The 19,905-nt window shown below is 40.9% G+C and overlaps 1 protein-coding gene across 6 annotated transcripts in view; it reads left to right on the top strand.

The window, feature by feature from the left end:
* Positions 1 to 14,874, top strand: part of LOC112689240 (kinesin-like protein CG14535) — a 173,076-nt gene extending 158,202 nt beyond the window's left edge. For 3 of the 6 annotated variants that reach the window (XM_025562840.1, XM_025562838.1, XM_025562839.1), the window contains exons 9-21: positions 6,537 to 6,758; positions 7,932 to 8,070; positions 8,606 to 8,768; positions 9,274 to 10,129; positions 10,637 to 10,767; positions 11,161 to 11,287; positions 11,364 to 11,489; positions 11,554 to 11,804; positions 11,910 to 12,040; positions 12,754 to 12,951; positions 13,040 to 13,158; positions 13,256 to 13,382; positions 14,278 to 14,874. In XM_025562840.1, coding sequence (XP_025418625.1) covers positions 6,537 to 6,758; positions 7,932 to 8,070; positions 8,606 to 8,768; positions 9,274 to 10,129; positions 10,637 to 10,767; positions 11,161 to 11,287; positions 11,364 to 11,489; positions 11,554 to 11,804; positions 11,910 to 12,040; positions 12,754 to 12,951; positions 13,040 to 13,158; positions 13,256 to 13,382; positions 14,278 to 14,362 — 2,675 coding nt within the window. In that variant the 3' untranslated portion in view covers positions 14,363 to 14,874. The remainder of the gene's footprint in view (positions 1 to 6,536; positions 6,759 to 7,931; positions 8,071 to 8,605; positions 8,769 to 9,273; positions 10,130 to 10,636; positions 10,768 to 11,160; positions 11,288 to 11,363; positions 11,490 to 11,553; positions 11,805 to 11,909; positions 12,041 to 12,753; positions 12,952 to 13,039; positions 13,159 to 13,255; positions 13,383 to 14,277) is intronic. The other 3 variants (XM_025562841.1, XM_025562842.1, XM_025562843.1) reach the window with 3 other exon arrangements.
* Positions 14,875 to 19,905: the final 5,031 nt, after the last annotated feature.

Raw genomic sequence — 19,905 nt, 5'->3', positions numbered from 1 at the left:
GTGTCCGCACTCGTATGGTCGTATATTCTTGGTGCGGACGGACCTGAAAATATAATGAAACTATTCGAGAAACGCGGAGAATTCGAAAAGAACCGAGCAGACGGTGAGAAGAAGAAGTAAAAAAAAAACGATTCCGATCGCGTGAAAATCCGCGACCGTGTTGACGTAGCGGAGAGCTGCAACGGTGTGCGAAGAGGTATTTTTTATATTTTTTATATTTCTTTTCGCCTCGCGACTGGGTTTTTACACCAAGCGGACACGGTAAAAACCGGTTTCGTCCGTCTCGTCGTACACATTATTATTTACCGCTGCTGTCCGGGAGACTTTTCGGTGTCGACCGCAGACGTATCGCGTAATATTATTATTCTCAAAATTATTACTGTCCACGGCGCTGGAGACAGGAACAATATTACGCGCGTATTCAAAAACAGTCAGCGCCCTAGGAAACCGGGTTCGTCGGGCGTGGTCGAAAGCCATAGAAACAGTTCAATAAAAAAAAAAAAAAAACTATAGTTTTCGGCGGCGGGTCCCTGGTGTTTCCACCAGTGGTTTTCGGCATCTTTCGTACCGCAAATGCGAATTTTTTTTTGCAACCCTCTCGAAAAATCAATATTCGAAATCGATTTCGAATCAAACGTCCGAATCCAACGTCGTTTCTGGCGGCCCCTTACACTGATACCACTAGTGTACACGGACAATCACAAACGAAATACTCGCGCCCAGGGCCGTAACAACCAGATATTGCGTCCGGGGTGAAACTTAAGTATTTTAATGCATAATAAAAAACCGGCAGGAAAACTGAATATGTTTTTAAAAGCAATATAAATAATGATTTTTCTTTAAAATTATGAAAGCGTTTGTTAATTTTATTTAAACCAACGACTTATTAATTAAATATAAATATACATCAAGCGGTTTTAATGAATTCATTATTTTGCAGAGTAGACTATAAACATAATTTCATATCTGTGTGTCTGATGTTATTTCGTTGTATGTATCTAATCATATAAAGATTTCTCTTTATAAAACTGTGCAATAAATATTTTTATAAATATAAAATACAAAAGCTGAAAACACTGTATTATCCTACTTACCATTCGGGGAAAAGTAATGATTCTAAATATTTTAGGTACTACAAATAGTGAATTTAGGATTATTATTTTTTAATAACTTATCATTAAAAATTGGACAAGTGTATTTGATTTTTAGAGCATAGATGCATCGAATTCCGCAGGCTTATATTTTATGTAAATACATACCGAGAGAAAGCGAAAGAACTGTTAAAAAAATAAACAGTGCATTAATTATATAAGTACAATTATATATTTACTAATAGTACTAAATATTAATACATGTATTATTTAGTAAGGTTTTATATTTATCATTTTAAATGTCAACAGTCATTAATTTCCGAAGTTTAATTTGATTGAAATATATACTTTAGGCAAACACTAGTTAAACACAAAGTCAGTTGCAATAAACCTTTGATTACCATTAACAAATTAAGGAAATTATGTGAAGATAATAATAATAGAATATAGAATTAATTTCATAAATTTACATCATAAAATGTATAAATTATTCACTGTTATGATATTCCTTGTTCTAATCCGACTTCTTTTTCTTATTTTGACCACAATGTACCCACTCCTCATTCGATGGTCGTTTCCTAGAAAGTTTTTCATGTGTACGACTTCTGGAACGATGACGATGAGACATCTGTTTAAATGCCCTTTCTTCATTATAACTTGTTTCTTGACTTTCAACACCACTCTCTGTGTGTCTACTACCACTGCGTGATTCACTATAACGCATTTCCCTTTGATGTTCATAGTATTCTAACCATGCGTATTCATTAAACCCGTAGCTACAGTAATCAGTATTATCTGCATACGGTTTTAACCAGGGGTTTCCTTCGGTATTACACTCGTGAGCAGGAACACCATTTAATGTGCCCATACTTTTCAAATCTTCCATCATCGAAGATAAAGTAAAATTACCATTTACTACGACAATATCATCATCTTCTTCACTGTCAGATGATAATCCTTTATCTTCAAAAATTTTTCCATTATCGTCTAAGCCTTCAGTTGCGTTTGTTTCGACTAAACTTTTAAGAACTTCAACTGAAGTCTCATTCATCGTATTCTTATTCGTATTCGTATTTGCCATCGTATGGTAGTAATAGGAAATTCAAATAATTAGAACAATAATACTAAATATTTATTCTTTATATTGAACAAACGTTGATAGTAACTGTTACCTAGTATTTTTTTATCATGATAGTGAGCATTCGGTTTACCAAAGATGATACGATTACAAGTTAAACAATATGCTTATGGGAACCGCTGCCCCAGTGCACAATACGGAGACTGATAAACCGTCGTCGAACTTCATTATTCCAATACGAACCGAATAACTGTTATGGCGATAAATAAATTATAACTCGCAAATTTTTCATTTTTCGGCCCCGCCAAGGACTGCGCCCGGGGCGTAGGCACCTCTAGCCCCCTCCTTAACGGCCCTGCTCGCACCGCCCGTCGACTTCGCGCCGGAACACGTACGCGCGTGGTTTTGTAATACGTAGCGACACACGAACTCTTTTCGCCGAACGAAGCGTAATCGAGTTAAGTCTACCGGTCCCAGGCGCGGAAGCCGCGAGCTCGCGCGAAACGCGAGTCCAAGTAAAGTTTTCCGATACGATAACGTTGAATCGATCGCTCGCGCGTACAATTATTCGCGCCGATCTACGGCATACGCGCAACACGACGGTATCCGATGGTCTTGGCGACAGTACGTTTCGTTCGCGTGCAGCCCACCGATTCGTACGGTCACGCGCGTTCGATTAAAGTTTCGAGAAGACCACGAGCCAGCCCGCGTTGAACGGCGCACGTGCACGTATCGCAGAGCGGACGTAATCTTAGGCTGGATTTAGTGCTCGACCGATGGTCAGCGCGTACCGTCGGCACTGACGGTACGCGCCGATCATCGGTCGTGACAAAGCGTTTAGTGCATAGCTGATCGGCAACTATATCGGTCATATTGTGTATGTTATTTCGTTATTAATCAATTTTTATAAAAACTTAAACTTAAACTTTTGGAAAGATGAATCCATACCTAGTAAATTCTATGATATGTGCGTATTATTTACGTAAACAATTTGATATTCATTACAAGAGAGGTCCCACAATGGTGGATTAAGACGCACCTCAGAAACGACACGTTCGGTATCGATGTTCATATTAGAATATATTATAATTAATATAATTATAATATTATAATTACAATTATAATTATATAATACAAATTAAAAAATTTGAGTACAGGCTCACCGTCGGTCGCTCGATCAGCGTCAAACTAAATGCAACCATTTACCGATATGGCCCGTCGGTCGACTGACGTACGCGTGACGGACGAGCTCGACCGACGGTCTTCGTCAGCGCGACGTAGCTGTACGCGCGTATGAACTTTTCAGCGCTGCACTGTAGTTGTTCATATGCATTCATTAATATATCTACGCTCAACCGACGTCAGCGCTGACCGTCGGTCGAGCACTAAATCCAGCCTTACACATGCCAACGTGTTCGTCGTAACGAGATATCGACGGGCGGTGGTGTGCAGGCGTGGAAACGAGTGCGGACGAAAGCCGAAAGTTTCTCTCCGGCCGCGCGCGCGCGCGCGCGGTGATTTATATTCAAACGCGCGCGCCCGCCGCCGCCAAAGTCTTTTAACCGAAGTTCTTGTACCGCGCGCGCACACGTGTACGGCGTATACGTTTACGTGTACGTGTCGGTCCGTCGCTTTTGATTAGCGTCCGGGCCGCGGCAGTCGTCACCTCGAAAAGCACCCGGAAGCCCCGTCGGGTTACGCGCGCGCGCATACCATTAACCCCGTGCACGGGGGCGAGCCGGTGGAAATGAATAATAATAATCCGACGACGACGACGACGACGATTGCAGGACGTTTTTATTAAAAACTACGACCTTCCTCGGCTCGTCCGTTCCGCGCGGCCTCCGAACGCGCACGTGCGCCCGCCCCCGCCCTCACGCGTTATCAATCACAATACAAGTTCCGCCGCCGTCGGAACTTTGTCACCGAAAAACTCGCGTGCGCCGTTGTCGCCGTTTCGCACGTCGTCGCGAGATTTATCGCGTCCCTCGCCTCTTTTTCTCCATTACTGCACCTGCGGATGTCACGCGCGACACACGTGTGTTGTTGTTGCTTTCGCGACACGACACTGCCGCGTGTTTTCCACCGAAAACTTCTCGAGACGTGCCCGGCCGCGGCAGGCACTCTTCGTTTCGGTTAATGGTACATCGCAGCGGCTCCCTATCTTTTTCGGTAGTGCGGACGACCACCCCGACGGTTATAACGTGCACGTCGGTCGTTTACATTTTATTTATTGAAAAACAATCGTCTGTCGACGGAAAAAAAAAAAAAAAAAAAAAACTTCATCAAACCGAATTGTTCGAGGGTCAAACGATTTATTGTGATTTTTGATTGCCCCCCACGAGAATATCCGGATCGAGACTGAAAACTTTTAGCCTTGAATCACTTTCAAAATTCAAATTCAGTTTAAAAAAATTAAAGCAGAAAAAGCTTGTTCGCACGGACGCACAGGTTGTCGAAATATAACGTCCATTATGTTTCTAAGTCGAATTTTAGAGATTGCTGGAATTTCTTGCCGAACATTCAACTAGAACGGTAATAATGGTGTAGTTTTAAAAAACGATTTTAGAGTTCGATCACACAGAAGTTCAATCAACGAATCATCTTCGTTTGCCGATATTTAATATTTTAAAAATATATGTAAGTAATGGTAATATGATAATATGGTTCACGGCCCAGTACCGCCCTGTTCGTGGTTCACGGGTTGCGAATCGCTGATATATCGTAACGCGTGCCCGCATTATCGGAGCCCTGGGGAGGGATGCGTACTGTTCGCCGGCGATCGGTTCCATCAGGACGAGAGAAAACCGATGTGCGCCTGTAGGACGATACCTGCCGGGTGCATTCGATTTAGCCGCATGTGTGCCTCGCAGCGTCGTGTCACCACCGCGGTTACGAACTTTCGCGCACGAAGCCCCGAGGAATACGTATCGACCTCGGCGAACATGCCTTTTGGTTTAGTCTGAAATGTATTTTTACTAATCGATTACATACGAAAAGCAATAACATTTAATAAAACTTTCACGACCCGTCTAACTTGCGCAAAACATGTTATGCACGATATCCATTTTGTCCTTTAAAATGTTGCGCTCGGTATCTTCAAGTCCCTGAGGTCCTTGTACTAAATATGGAACAACGTAAACATTCCGCAGACGCCGACCCATCAACGGTTGTGCGTTTTGGACGCTTATCATTACCATTATTATTATTGTTAACATAAACAATAGCAGATCGTGTTGCCGATTATTGTTTTAGCCGCGTTCGAAGTACTTGTCGACCTCTCGACGCACATTTTTTTCAAATCAAATTAAGAAATGCGTGAAAAAATTAAATATATACACGTATACCGTTCGCTTTTGCTGGTCCCGTTTTTGTTTTTATTCCTCCGCAGTAGAAGTAAAACGGTACAATAACATGTAAATAAGTTATGCAAACATAATAAAATCAACCCTATCAAAACCCAATTAATATTTAAATTTGTACAACATATAAAGCTGTCCGCCGTTTAATTAAAAGCGAGAAACATAAAATTGAATTATTAAACGGGGGTTTATTTTTAAGTTCGTAATAAATTTTAATATTTAAATAAAAGTACACGTATCTTTATTCTATACGACACATGGTTAAGGTCGTAATTTATGTTATTATATTTTTTTTTTTTTTGCTCATAAAACACTGAATAATTAAGCGCAAATAGATAGTATAACAATTTGTTGTCCACGATTCAATGGCATTATAATTTTGTTGTTTTATATTATTGATCACATCTGATGAACAATGAGTAAACATTTTGAACGTTTCGTACATTTTAATTAACCGTACGCGATTTTTTTCATTCATTTCGTGGTGCGAAATCGTATTTCGCCGAGACTTTAAGTTATGCGCCGAAAACGTATTATATTGTCGTGGCGTTGTAGTTGAAAAAAAAAATATCCCGCGTGTTGGAATGGGCTCGTTCGAATAAATAATTCGGAAAAAAGTAAACTATCCGGCATATCCAGCCGCGCACCGTGTCGCGGAGAAAAGTATTTGTGCACGCGTACGGATCACGGTAATAGGTTTATGCCGTTTTCCTTCCGAACAATATTACTCGTACGTAATACGTCTTTAAACGTTTTCGACTGAAAAAATAATAATAATAATAATATTATGGTAATATACCTACGTGACAATGCGCGCCGGGTTCGTGACTCGTGCCGCAGGTTACGGACCTGACCGTAATGACACGCGCACGACGAATCGGATTTCGTTTGTTTTTCACTCGTGTGCGCAATGCGATTGGCGCGTGACTACAATGTCGTATCGATAAACGTTCTCATTTTTTGTTTTTTTCGTTTTTTCTCTATTTTTTTTCTCGTCCTCCGCAGACGGCGACGACAATTTGCCGGGCCCCGGGGTGTACCTTAGGGGCGAAGACCCCGTGTTGGGCATACCGATGCAACACTACAGCGAGCTGCGGGCGCAGACCATCGAGAAGGCGGCGTACTACTTGGACGTGGCGCTGAACGTGAGGAACCCGTGCCCGGAGTCGCACATGCTGTACACGCTGCACGTGTACCAGTACACCGTGCCCACCGGTTCGTCGGCAGGTAAGCTTTGCGTTTTCCGATTCCAGGTGTTTGATAGACACAAAAACGTTGTCGCAAACTTCCAATTGTATACTTCAAAAAAAATTTAATCGGCCGAAGGGAAAAATATTAAATTCGTCGAAGAAAATACAAAACTGAACAAACCTCTACGCATGAATATGTGAAAATCGTGGCATTGGAGAGTCGACCGAAAAAATTGGTTAAAAACATTTTAAAAACGGATGCAAGCCTAAGTAGTTAAATAAACTTTTATAATAAATATAATACTATAATTGAATAACCTCGTGGTGCACCCTGGGCAACTCTAAATGAACCGGGACGCACTTGGGCTTACGTCGAAGTAATGATCTTTTTCTCTTGGGACGCACTCGGGCGATACCTTATTCCGGACGCATTCGGAACATTAAATAAGGGACATTTTGGGACGCACTCGGGAGTTGCCCCCCCCCCCGGACCATGTTGGGCGGCTGAACGTAGATTTACTGTTTTTTCAAAAATATATTTTTTTTTTCCAGTCGGAAATCGTCGAAAGACAACCGTTGTCGTTTCGAATGGTGTCGACGACACGGCAACTGGGAAATCGAATCGATTGAACATTCAACGTTTTAACCACGAACCCTATTATCGCTGTAACCGCGTGTCTTCGGTGAAAACGAATTTGCTTTTGACATGATATTGTCTTGTCTGCGTTTACATCGAAATCCAATTAAACACCAACTTTCTATGACGTCTTAACGTTACGTCACGATATGTTTTATGATAAAATATAAATTATTTTTACCCGACCCGTCGGTGTTTTTCTTATTACACGATGGTTACTTTATATCTTTTAATATAAAAGCAATTTTCCTGTATAGAGATTTTTTCTGTTCGTGCGAAAATGTTTTAAAATTAAATAACATATTAAAACTATTTTATGTACAAAAAAAAAATAAATAATAATAGTACTTTTGCTCTGGTCAAGTTCGTAAAAACTTGTTTCATTAAAATATTGTAACGAAACTTATATATTATGTACCTATAAAAAAAAAAAAATGACATTTCGTAGATATTAAATTTTGGAAAGAGAAAAAAAAATTATATGGTGTTTCTAAGCCGCATTCAAATACTGCATAATAATTTGTATTCAACTAAAACATTTTCATCGTTTAAACAAAATTTATTCGTTTACAGTAGCCGGTGGTAGAAGTCGTTTACATCTATTGGATTTGGGCAGCTGCGAACGAAGCAAATCTTCCGGTGGACTAACGCTTTCCGGCCTTGGAAACGTATTGCTGGCAATATTTAACGGTCAAAAGCATCTACCGCACAGGTTTGTGGTAATCCGAAATCCTCGGTATTTATGTCTTGCGTTATATTTAAAATCATAACTTTCCGACTTGATATATATATTATATTATATGAGAGACAAAAATATAATAACAGAACATTGTCCCCGCAGAAATATAATATATCCCGTGAAATCCTAATATAAGTGAGATATTGCTTATGGGGTGGACGGCAGTTCGATAATAAAAGGCGTACGTCACGTTATGCGGTGTCTTAAGGTCGGCGGGGTGACGAAAGTTTCGCTAAGATATTAGGCTATTAGAACGAAATCCCGTGCAAGATTTACCCTCTATAGCTGTAGACCACCCTCTTAGTGTTTATTTCATATATATATAAATATATATATATATGTATGTATATACGCGGTGGCTTTTATATGTAGTATTCATTCTGAATCAGAAAAACAGGGTCTTACCTTGAACTTTAAAGGGTCGAGACGTTTTTATTGTGCGTAAACCTAGAATAAGCCACCGGTGGTTATATCGAATAAACGGTCATTTTTTTCTTCTTTTTTCCAGGGAACAAAAACTCGCTCAACTTTTGAAAGAATGTTTAAACTCGTTGACGTGCCACGCAGCAATGGTCGCTCATGTTTCGCCGGCCGCTCAGCAGTACACGGAAACGCTGTCCACCGTGCAACTGGCATCTCGGATACATCGGATGCGTAGACGCCGGTTCAAGGTACGAAGGAGATTTTGTTAGGTCAAAAATTCTTGAAAATTTAATACTAAGTTCCTCAAATATATCCATAAATGAAATAAATTTGAGCTTAATTATAAAATAAAAATGACGAACCTATAAATATTAAATATTGTAAAAACTATAAAAATCACGTTACAACATGAAATCTTAAATCTTTCAACAAATTTCGGTTAAAGTGAAACAGTAAAATTATTTTTTATAGTTATAAAAACGTTAAAAGTTCAAACCACCTTATATTACGAAAAATTTGTTCTTTCGTCATATTAACTAACGATTAGATACATAAACTGATGTTCACCCGTTGACTTTCAATTAAAATGGTTTTTTTTTTCAAAATTAAAAAAATCATAACAACAACGCCTAACCTCGTATCTCATCCGACGATCGTGTCTCGACAATTTTTTCGTAAATACGACCCGACAACGATTCGTAAACACCGTGAAACAGTGGTACCTAACCTAATCTGGCCTAACCATGATTTCAGTTTGTTGGCGTGGCCAGCGGCTGCGGCACTTCGGGCGACGCGACCGATCCGAAGACGCAGAATGGCATCGGGTCGAGCGACGTGGAACCATCGAGCAGCGAACAGTCGGCGGACACGGTGATCTACGTGGGGCCCAGCGAGGAGACGGACGGCGAACACCCGCCGGTGCACATACCCAGCCTGTCCGCGGTGGAGAACAGATGCCATCCGCTGAACAAGCTGCTGCTCCGGGAACCGGGACAGAGCAAGTCGACGCCGTCATCACCGCAACGGTCGGTGACCGCCAGCGCCACGGCCAGGGCCGCCCCGGCGTCTAGAGCGGCCGCCAAGCCGAACGGCGTAAGCAGCGCGCGTTCGTCGCCAGTCCGGGCGCCCAGGACCGCGGCTGCGGTGTCTTCCCGGAACTGCAAGGAACGACCGGAAGAACGGTGGATCGACGGGCCGCGAATGTCCAAGAGCCGTGCGCACGGGGCCCGGGCCATGCTGATGGCCGCGGCCAAAAAGGACGACGGCGGTGGTGGCAGCAGGGCGGTCGGTGGCGAAACGTGGATAGACGGTCCTATGCACGGCGGCGGTGCCGGTGGCGGACAACACGCGGACGTGTACGGGTTCATGGACTACCACAAGAAGAACATGATTAAGAAATGGGTGGAGCACCAAGTGTTGTACCAGGTGACGGACAAACAGAACAGGCACCGCGAGATGAAGGAGTACACCACCGCCTCCTTCAGGACGGACGAGCTCGGGCCCAGGGGCCGAGCCAGCGGTCAGGAAGAGGACGGTGACGAAGAGCCAAAGGCGTGCGACCCAATGCCCGCCAGACCGATGACCGAAAACAATCATCAAGTCAGCAGAGGTGAGCGCTGGCAGCGATTCGTTTGTTTCCTTTTCTCAAAGGATTCCCAGGGGGAAGGGTTCCTTGGGTTATGTGCATGTCAACGTATTACTCGTGACATGGCAGAACAGTTTAGCGTGAGATCGCGTAAATTATACGTTTAATATTAGTTTCAAGTGAGCTGAACGTGTTTCCTGTCGTATAGTTTTCATTCCCTGTACGCAAATGTGCAGTTGGATCGAGGGAAGGAACGAAAAACAATATTGTCTCACGTTTTATGCACTGCGCTTACTTTTTTCGTAGAAAAGTTTCCTTTTCTTATTTTGAACAAGTCATGAGTGCTACATGCGAAATTCTACTGCCACATATTCGCAACATGAATTCGCATAAATCAAACAGGAAATACATTTTTTTTTTAATTTTAATAAATTATTACGCGATAAGTGATACGAGGAGGCTTGTTTGAAAGATTCTAGCCCTCCTATCCCATAGTTATACAACGTGCAACTATTTTATATTTGTCTACAGTGGTGTCCATCGAAAGACTCCGGGGATCGAATTCCGACGAGTACAACGAGGAAGACGAGGAAATCGAACTGGAAATCGTCGAGGTCGAAGAACTCGACGAACCCGTCCCGACCCAAGACAGTTGTTTACAGGTAAACGCGATACAGCAGGATGTAGACAGTGACGTATTTAAGAGGGGCGATTTAATGGACCACAGTATTTTTTGTATCCATAGTTTTTGTATCATCAATTTTGATTCGTCGATCGAAAACTATTAATGTCTTAAGAATTCACATAGCGATCGCCCTGCGAATTTTGTTTTCATGATAACATTATCAAAAGTCGACCGCGTAAAATTCATAGACAACAAATATTATCTTTCTCGAAAAATCGTATAAAACGTTTGTAGGGGTGGTGATAATAAAACTTTACCTGGGGCGCGTCAAGACTCTTAACACGTCTGTGGACGTAAGTCGGTACAAATTTACTCGGATCGCGATCATTAGATTCCAATCTAATCGGAACCCTTACCCCGCGTTCGACAGGTGACCGAGGAAGACATAGCGTTCTGCATGGGTGAGCTGGAGAACCCGTTACCGGAAGTCGACCAGGAGGAGCATCCGCTGAGAGTGCTCAGCCAAGAAAACATGACCGTGGTGTCCACGTTCACGGGTATGTACCGCGCACGACGTGCAGTCGCGCATTTTTCGACCCCGTATAACCGAACGTTTTTGATTGTTTGTCGCAGACTCACTGTCGGTGGCCAACGATATCGAGAGGGTTTTCTCCCGGCCCGGCGGCAACTCCTTCGGACAGTTCAACCATCACGGTCGGCTTCAATCGGCGCCGCATCATGAACGGAAATCGTCCAAAGGTTAAATTTGAAAACAAAAAAAAAAAAAAAAAATTTAAAATAAATATCGTTTTCTTCCGCGCAGACCAATCCCGGTACGAGCAGCTGTCCCGGCTCCACGAGCTGTACAACGGCAAAGTCGGCGTACCCAAACACGTTCCCAACAACTTCAACCACTCCACGTCCACGTTGCCGGCTCGCATGCAGTCCGCCTCGCTGTCGGACGTGTTCAAGAACGGCACCGCCGACGACTCACCGTCCACGAACCACGACCACGTCTACCCGTCGAACGATTTCGACAACAACAGCATAGCCAGCGAACCCGCCTACCTGTTGGTGAGCGAAAACGTCTCCTCCGTGTTCGAGCATCTCGCGATGGAGATCCCGTCGATTTTGTTTTCATTTTTTTCGTTTTTTTTTTTTTTTTTTTTTTTCATCTAGAACGACAACAGCCAGTTCTGTCACAACTGTCGGATGAACCTGACCAGCACTGACGATCTGACCGGCAACAACCTGTGGATGCACTACGGCGAACTGCATACGCTCAGCCGTTTTCACACGTTCAAGCACATGTGAGTAACCCGAAATCGGGTGCGAACAAGAAGCGCGATTGACCCGTCCGCAATCCGATGACATTCTGCTCGCGAACGGCAGCCGATATACACCCGAGTTTCTAATTTTTATACTGCGCAAAACTAGTGATGCGAACAACTGCGATATCGACTTTCGCTGCTAGTTTTCAATAACCTACTGAAATGTCTGTAATATTTTTAACCGGTCAACAAACCTACCACGTTGATATCAAGTTAAACTCGCAATTAAAATAGTCATAATTTCGAATTTAGTCATACATAAGTAATGCGTGTACAACTATACGGTTACCTACAAGACGAATATTTAATGCGATTTTATTTATTTATTCACGCAGTATAATCCATATTATCGGTATTAACATAACATTAATGTCAACGGTACGCCGTCATACGATATTGCTGTCCACCTAGAAATGTTCTGCGCGCCTTTCGAGTCGGCTCGTAACTACATCGGCAGTATAAAAATATAATCTCACTATTGAATAGATTTATTCTCATTAAAATCACGTATTAAATTCGTTGTTATTTATTTCGTGGTACTTTGTGTAACAAAATAAAACAAAACATATATTTTTTTTTTCAATAAACTATATAATAACTGTTGATACGTTCGGAGTGTCCGAAAAATAGTTTCGGGTGGTACGACGCCCGTCAAATCGCATCCATTACATCGCTGCTCGTATTGCTTTCAGAAGTAAAAATATATCTAGTCTGAGGCATCCGGACGGCGCGTCGAACCCCAATCTGCAGTCGGAAACTTGCCGGCAGCCCGGGAACGGTGCCGAGGAATGCAAGGACAAGAGGAGTCAGGGCAGCGACGAAGGAGACATCGAAGAGGTGCCGTACCCACCGCCGTTGCAATCGGAACTCCTCTCGCTCAGCAGGGACGGGTGAGCGTAGTCCGCGAGCGACCCCGTGGTCCGAAAATAAGTTTCTTGATTTTAACGTACGCATGTTTTTCCTCGTTCCCCCGCGTAGATTGGATTGCAAGACCAGGGTGCAATCCGTATTGAACGGGTTCATGACGTATTCAGGCCGGTTGAATCACAACTATTCGTCGAACACCAACCAGTCGCACGATCCGGGAGGGAACAACGGTAAATATTTATCTTATATATTACGAATTTTGTTGTTATTGACGTTACGTCACGGACGGGACCGAATTAAAAACATTTCGATATTCCGAAAATATAGGGCGATTGAAAAACGACCAGACCGTCTGGAACGGTGGCAGGACTCGGTTCGAGGACATCAAGCAGCTGAAAGAGTTCAACTTGACCAGCAACAAATTGTTCAGTCAACGGTGGTTTGCAGACAAACAGTAAGCAACGATGACGGTTATAAATTATTACGCATTTTAGTTATGGCTTATGACTAAAATGTGACGTACTAAGTCTGCGAAAAAAAATCACTCGGATGTAATGTACGGCAACGACTACCTTTATGCAATACGTGTAAACCATGGGTTCAAGATTTTTTCGTTTACAGCCTTGTAATAATACACTTAAATCGATTAAAAATATAATCAACTTTAAAAGTATAAATCATAATAACATCACGTATAGTACAACAGATTTATTTCGTTGTTTCGTTTTTTTAACGTTCGTTTTGTACACTTATAAAAATAATATTTAATATTACTAACCGTTACAGTTCAATAAAAATCACATTTTTGTGTATTTCATATCTTGGACCATCATAATGTCCCTTAAAATTTGATTAAGTTAAAACGTTCTTTCGTTATCTATATCAAGTTATTCCAAGTTGTCAATTTTCAACGGATCTCGTACCGTTCAAAGCATGATATTTTCCTCCTTAATGAACGCACTGCAGTCTTTTGACAAATTCTTCGTGTAACCAAAACCCGTTCGCAGCACTCTCGGGCCCCGTCGCTATTCGCTTACGACACCATCTCGATAACGCTAGATACTCAAATATCTGATTACTTATCGACAACTTCAACCTTAGATTTATTCAGAAGTGCCGCGAGGCAAAAGAAATAATAGTGCTCCTCTTTAATTTCAATTGCCGTCGAATAATGATCATTGGTTTCAAAGTTCGCGCGTACAAACGTTCGTAGAGATTTTTTTTTAAGCCGACGCGATGGTACCAGAAACGTTGACCAGCCCTTTCCTCGGCGGCGGCGGCGGCGGCGGCGGCATCGTTCGCAACGTAATCCATTGTAATAACCGTTCGACTGTTTTATTTGCATGCAGAAACCCCAGAGCGAAGAATTTGAACGAAACGGGCAAGAGCAATATTACGGCAGCCACCCATCAGAACGGCAAGTGTGATAGCTAAGGACGGGACGGCTGAGTAACGACGGCGCGTGCAAATTTATCATAACGTTAGAAGAAGAGATTTTCATTTGTTTTTACTGAGTGTAATGCGTACAACAATGTATGATATATGTTCATGTATACGCGTACACTTACACACATGCACGCAATTGCATTAAAATATTATATATAGTGCTGTTCGGTGCGAGTTTAAAATAATTATATTCTAGATATTGTACAGGTTATCAGATTTTTTATGAACGTTAGACGCGTAAAATGCGAACATTATTTACGAAATAATATATTTTTAATAGGCGCACGTAAACACGGCTGTGCTGTCGACGTGTTGTTCGAAAGATTTGTGTCACCACGTCGCACGACACGCGACGTTTCGTTACGATTTTTGGCGAAAAAAAATATTATAATAATAATAAATAAAATGAAAAAAAAACCAGAGCTCACACGCACCGAGTTATTATTCGACCGTAGTGTAATCGTAAATAATATTAATTATTTATTATTATAACATTATATTGAATTAGACTCATTAGATTTTCGTTTTTGTTTCTTTTTTTTTTTTTTATTTACAGTTAATACTGACAGCTGGATTATATAATATTATAGCTATACTACTTATTGTTTGAAAAAAATTTTATGTATATATAATTTATTTTATTTCACTCGTTTGTTACTGTTTTTTATTTTATTTATTATTTTTTTAATGACCATATAGTTGTATTGAGTATATCGAAATAAAACGATTAAATCAATTTGTATTGTCATCGATTTCTCTATTCGTACACGTGCACGCACGTAACGATCCTGTCCCCTGCGCATAGGCGTGCGCAGGATTTTGTGTCGGGTGCAGCATACATTTTTAACCGGCCCTAAAAAACAATAAGCAGTCCACTTATTTCCTTTATATATCCCCCCACACCCCAATCAACGTCTAAGAATTACATATGGGTAGATACAACTTTATAAAATTGCATTACTGCTAATAAAAATCACTTACCTGTTATTAATTCTTTTATTTCAGATTTTTTTTTTTTATTTGTAAAAAAACATTTTTATCTTGTAGAACTTTTCACTAGTCTTCAACAGTAAAAATCTTTGCTTTTCACGAACTTTTTCACGACCACCGAGTCGTTTACTTGACATGACAACGACTAACAGAACACTAGAATGATTTGGAATTTGAATAAGACTGCAGACTGCAGTAACAGTGAAATATCGTTATTAAATTACAAATATAACAGTCGATTGTTGTTATGTGATTACTGATTACTAATTATGGGCAACTATTCCGTTTTTTGGGCTATTATGATTGCGGTTGCGCCTGTATCTGTGGACTGTAAACTAGTGTTTACGTCGAATTTCTCCAGAAATACCCATCTATTTTTAGACTTGTACGGATAAAATATAATTATCATTTTTCATTTGAATAACGTTGAGAATTTATATTTTAATTCAATTATAAACTCAATACGTTTAAAATCATTCATTCTATGTATACCCTTCAAATAAATATCTACCAGCCCACTAAATCCAAAATAAATTGTCAGGTGCAGCGAAATCAACATTCGCTGCACCCGTGCGCACGGTCGTAGAAAATCTTAAAACCGTCTCGTTCAATTCTCTCTCTCTCCGCCTGTCTCCGATGCCGTAACATTCACAGTCCAACGCGTAATCCGAAAATCCAAAAAGCACTCTGCGCGCGCTCTTATGTCCGTCCAGGGCTTATTCTAAGGATTTATATCAACTGCCCAAACGCACTGAAAAGTTTGTTTTATGAAATTTATTTGGATTATAACACTTATCCCCTCCCCGAATGAATTGATGTTTTAGAGTTTTGACCATCGCGTGGTAAAACATTGAAAAAAAAAAAAAAAAAAATACTTACATAATTATTACTTATCGGGTACTCCAGGTCGGGTGTATCAATACACAAGTTTCAAAACACTCGGTAGAAATGCAATCGTTCTACAAGGAAAACTAATAGTTTTGTAAGGTTGATACATGTTTATAGAGTCAACTGCCCTTTTGATTTTTCTCAGTACCCAATTTCGGTCGTCCGGCCCGTTGGAATAAGACCTGTCTGCAGTGGACGTCGATCACGAGCGCCATCGCGGGTACGCGATTGGCGTTCGCCAACGTGTTATTATTATAATATACAAATTACCGAAGTATATTAACGTGCATTCGGTAACCGGTTGGCCGCGTGGTCGCTTACGATGTTGTTGCTCCGTCCGTTGACGGTCGTCTGCGGAGGGGAATACGGTTTCGATGGACGAGATCGGAAAGCGAATCGCGATTTTTCGGAATGGTTGCTGCGGTCTCGCGAATATTCCGACACGCGCGCGCGAGCTCACGAACAGTATTTGTATTACTTGCGTGCCGGCGGTTTTTATTTATTCCAGTCCTGACCAACTGAATCGGTTATTGAGTCCGAGTCCGAAAAGCGAAACTTTCGGCAAACTAAAAAATATCTGTTTTTCTCGTACGGTTTTGCGCGAAAAAAATTACGAAAATTATTCTCAATTTTCGTGTACACTGCACTCGTTTAAATTTGTGAAAACTCACACGCTCGGAGACGCTGTATGTTACACGCTACGTACAGTTGCGTAGGTGCACGAGAGGGAAAATCTCGGGATAAACCTCCGTCGAAAGTTAAAAATAATGTAATTACGATGATTACCCGTTGAGAAATCGGTCGGTCACGCGTGCAAATACCATTGTAAAACCTTCTCCCGAAGGAAAATCGAAATCATGGCACCGGCGTGATCCGATTTTTAACGTGGACGATAATTCGTCAGGTCGATAAATTTTCAACGGCCGCCGCGGAACGATTTATTCCGAAGACGCCGGTCGCGATCTGGCGAGAAGTGGGGAGGGGGAAAGGGATGATCTGCCCCGGCCCCCTGAAATTAGGGACTACGAATTATCAAAAATTTGTCATAACTAATGACAAGAGTTTAATGAAACACTGCAGAAAAAATTAAGATACACCCCCGGGCCCGGGTTTCTCTCTCCGCGGCCCTGGTCGCGATAACGTAATAACGCGTGCGCACGGTCGTGGTAGCCAAAAACGTAAACCGATTTCTCGTTTAGTAATTTTCCACGCCTGCAGTTCGATTTCGGAGGGCTACGACCGCGCGCGTTGCAGATATTGAAATCGGACGTCTGCACGCCGTTTACCGCGCACATATTTCAATACGCGCACGGGACGGAGGGCGTGAAATTATAGTCGAACCGCATCGTCGCAGCCGTGAAATATGCATTTACGCGGTCGATTCTTAGTGAGAAAAATGAAAAAATAAATAAATACTTAACGCCGACGACGGCTGTGCACCGTTCTTCTCCTTTCGACACGTGTTCGTCGGACTGCTGTTGATGCGATTCATTCCGATACGTACTCCGTGTAAAACGGTTTTTCGTCGAACACTCTCCGGTGCACTCGCCGTAGAAAATCGAAAATATCTAGTGCGACGACCGTTGTTATGGCGCGTACGATTTATATCCACAGATCGTTGCCGACCAGAACCACTACCGGAGTCGAAGCTCTAACGAACAGAAATCTAAAAATAACTTTGGATTTTTCTGAAAAATAATGTTTAATCGGTTGCACAAATAATTAATCACGGGCACTTTGTCGTCTATCCGTATACTCTGTTATACGTCCATACATTTATTTTCCCCACGACAAGAACGGAGACATGTAATTAGTCAACGAACCGGGTGCAACAGGATTGAGCACTGTTCCTATTCCATCCTGCTTTTCGGTGTCACGATAGCGCTTTTTCGGTACATCTTTAAATGTTTAAAACGAGTTTCTTTCACTGGACGAATATATACTGTACAGTTACAAGTAGAATCGTTATATTTTTTCATTCTAATATTTTTACGTCAATTCTATCATGAAAATAATCCCTTCTGGTATGTATAAATGCGTATTAATTACTAATTAGTAACTCTATCTGTTCGACGCACACTCTTAAGCCGCTGAACCGATTTTTATGAAATTCGGTACAACGATAGATTTAGACATTGAAGAAGGTCATAGGCTACTTTTTGTCGCGCCAACAATGAAATGGAAGCATCAGTAACAGATCATGTGTGGCTACCCGAACGGACAGTTTTTGTTGTGTCGTTATTGCTATAACAATCAAAAAAAAAAAAACGGAGCGTGCTGTACTTAAAAGATTTTTTGCTTACGTTAATGTTGTTCGGTAAAATACAGTAGTTTTTCCGTTTCTCCCGGTTTATTTTTATTTCGATATACCTCGTAAATACAAATCTAATCTAGCTCGTAGTTCTAAGAAAACATCGCGTTGTTTACTAGAATACACGATTCTGTTGAACAGACTCAGATCCGTTTGACTTTAGATGCCTTGCGTCATGCTGCTCAAAGGGATGCCGAGACATTAGACCGAACTTTAGATGTTAAGCGTCACGCGTCAATGATACCTGCTAAGACCATTGAAGTGTCACAAGGACGACGTGGTTTAAATGCTGAACGGCAGTCTTAAAAAACGTACATTTATACTTACAAACGTGCCGAGATCCTGTCCGTTTATCGATGTCGGATCGACAAACTTCTTAGGTGTCCCATAGATATTCTGTCGAATGGTACCGACGCCAGTGAGTAACATCCGGTGTGCCGCGTGTAGCGGCCAGAGGCTAAAACATATAGTTTTTCGTACTGGACACTTGAAGATTTTGTCATACTCCCCTTCCATACGTTAACAGTAATAAATAACACAAAGAAAAAAGTTGGAATTTTAGATTTTGCTGATGATACATCTTGGAATTTTCAAAAATAAGTTTAATAATTTAATAAAATAATGTAAAATTAAGAACAAATACCATAATGTAGATAATAAAACCACTTTTGAGTTTCGTACTACACACTTAACATTTCGTATTTCACAAAGTGTGTCATACAACTTTTTAGTCCGTGGTAGCAACAACGATTTAAAACAATTCTTTCTACGACCTGTCGAGAAAAAACTATCGTTCGCACCAGCTGTACCGATGTTTACGTGGTTTATCGAAAAATCCACTGTGATCACTAGAGTTAGGATGGTAATAGCCAATAAAACACACAAAAATTCCCTAAAAAAATATGAAAAATGCCCTGAAAAATTCAAAAAATTATCTTAAAAATGATCTAAAAAACTAATTAGGTAAGTGAAAAAAATGTATTTATAAATAATATTTTTTACTATAGATATGGGTGTAATAGTAATCTAAATTATGAATTACAAATTATAATAAACAACAGTTTACATTTACAATTTAAGCATGATATAAAATTATTGATTATTAAATTTGTTTCCAAACTTGGGTGTAACACTTGCTCTAAAATGTAAGATTTGAGAAAAATGCCGCACATTGTACAAAGAAGAATACGAGAAATGACCTAAGAGATGAAAAAATGACGTAAAAATGTTGAAAAACAAAGTTGAATAATAAAAAAAAAATGCATTTATAGCTAGAAATGCCTAAAAATGAAAAAAAAAAAAAAAATACGAAATTAAATTAAAATATTCTGCATCAATGGAG

Source organism: Sipha flava, unplaced genomic scaffold, assembly GCF_003268045.1.
Source record: "Sipha flava isolate LNK unplaced genomic scaffold, YSA_version1 42_pilon_pilon, whole genome shotgun sequence".
NCBI classification, from domain to species: Eukaryota; Metazoa; Arthropoda; class Insecta; order Hemiptera; family Aphididae; genus Sipha; species Sipha flava.
The sequence above is the reverse complement of the archived record's forward strand: the minus strand, read 5'-3'. Positions and strand labels throughout refer to the sequence as shown.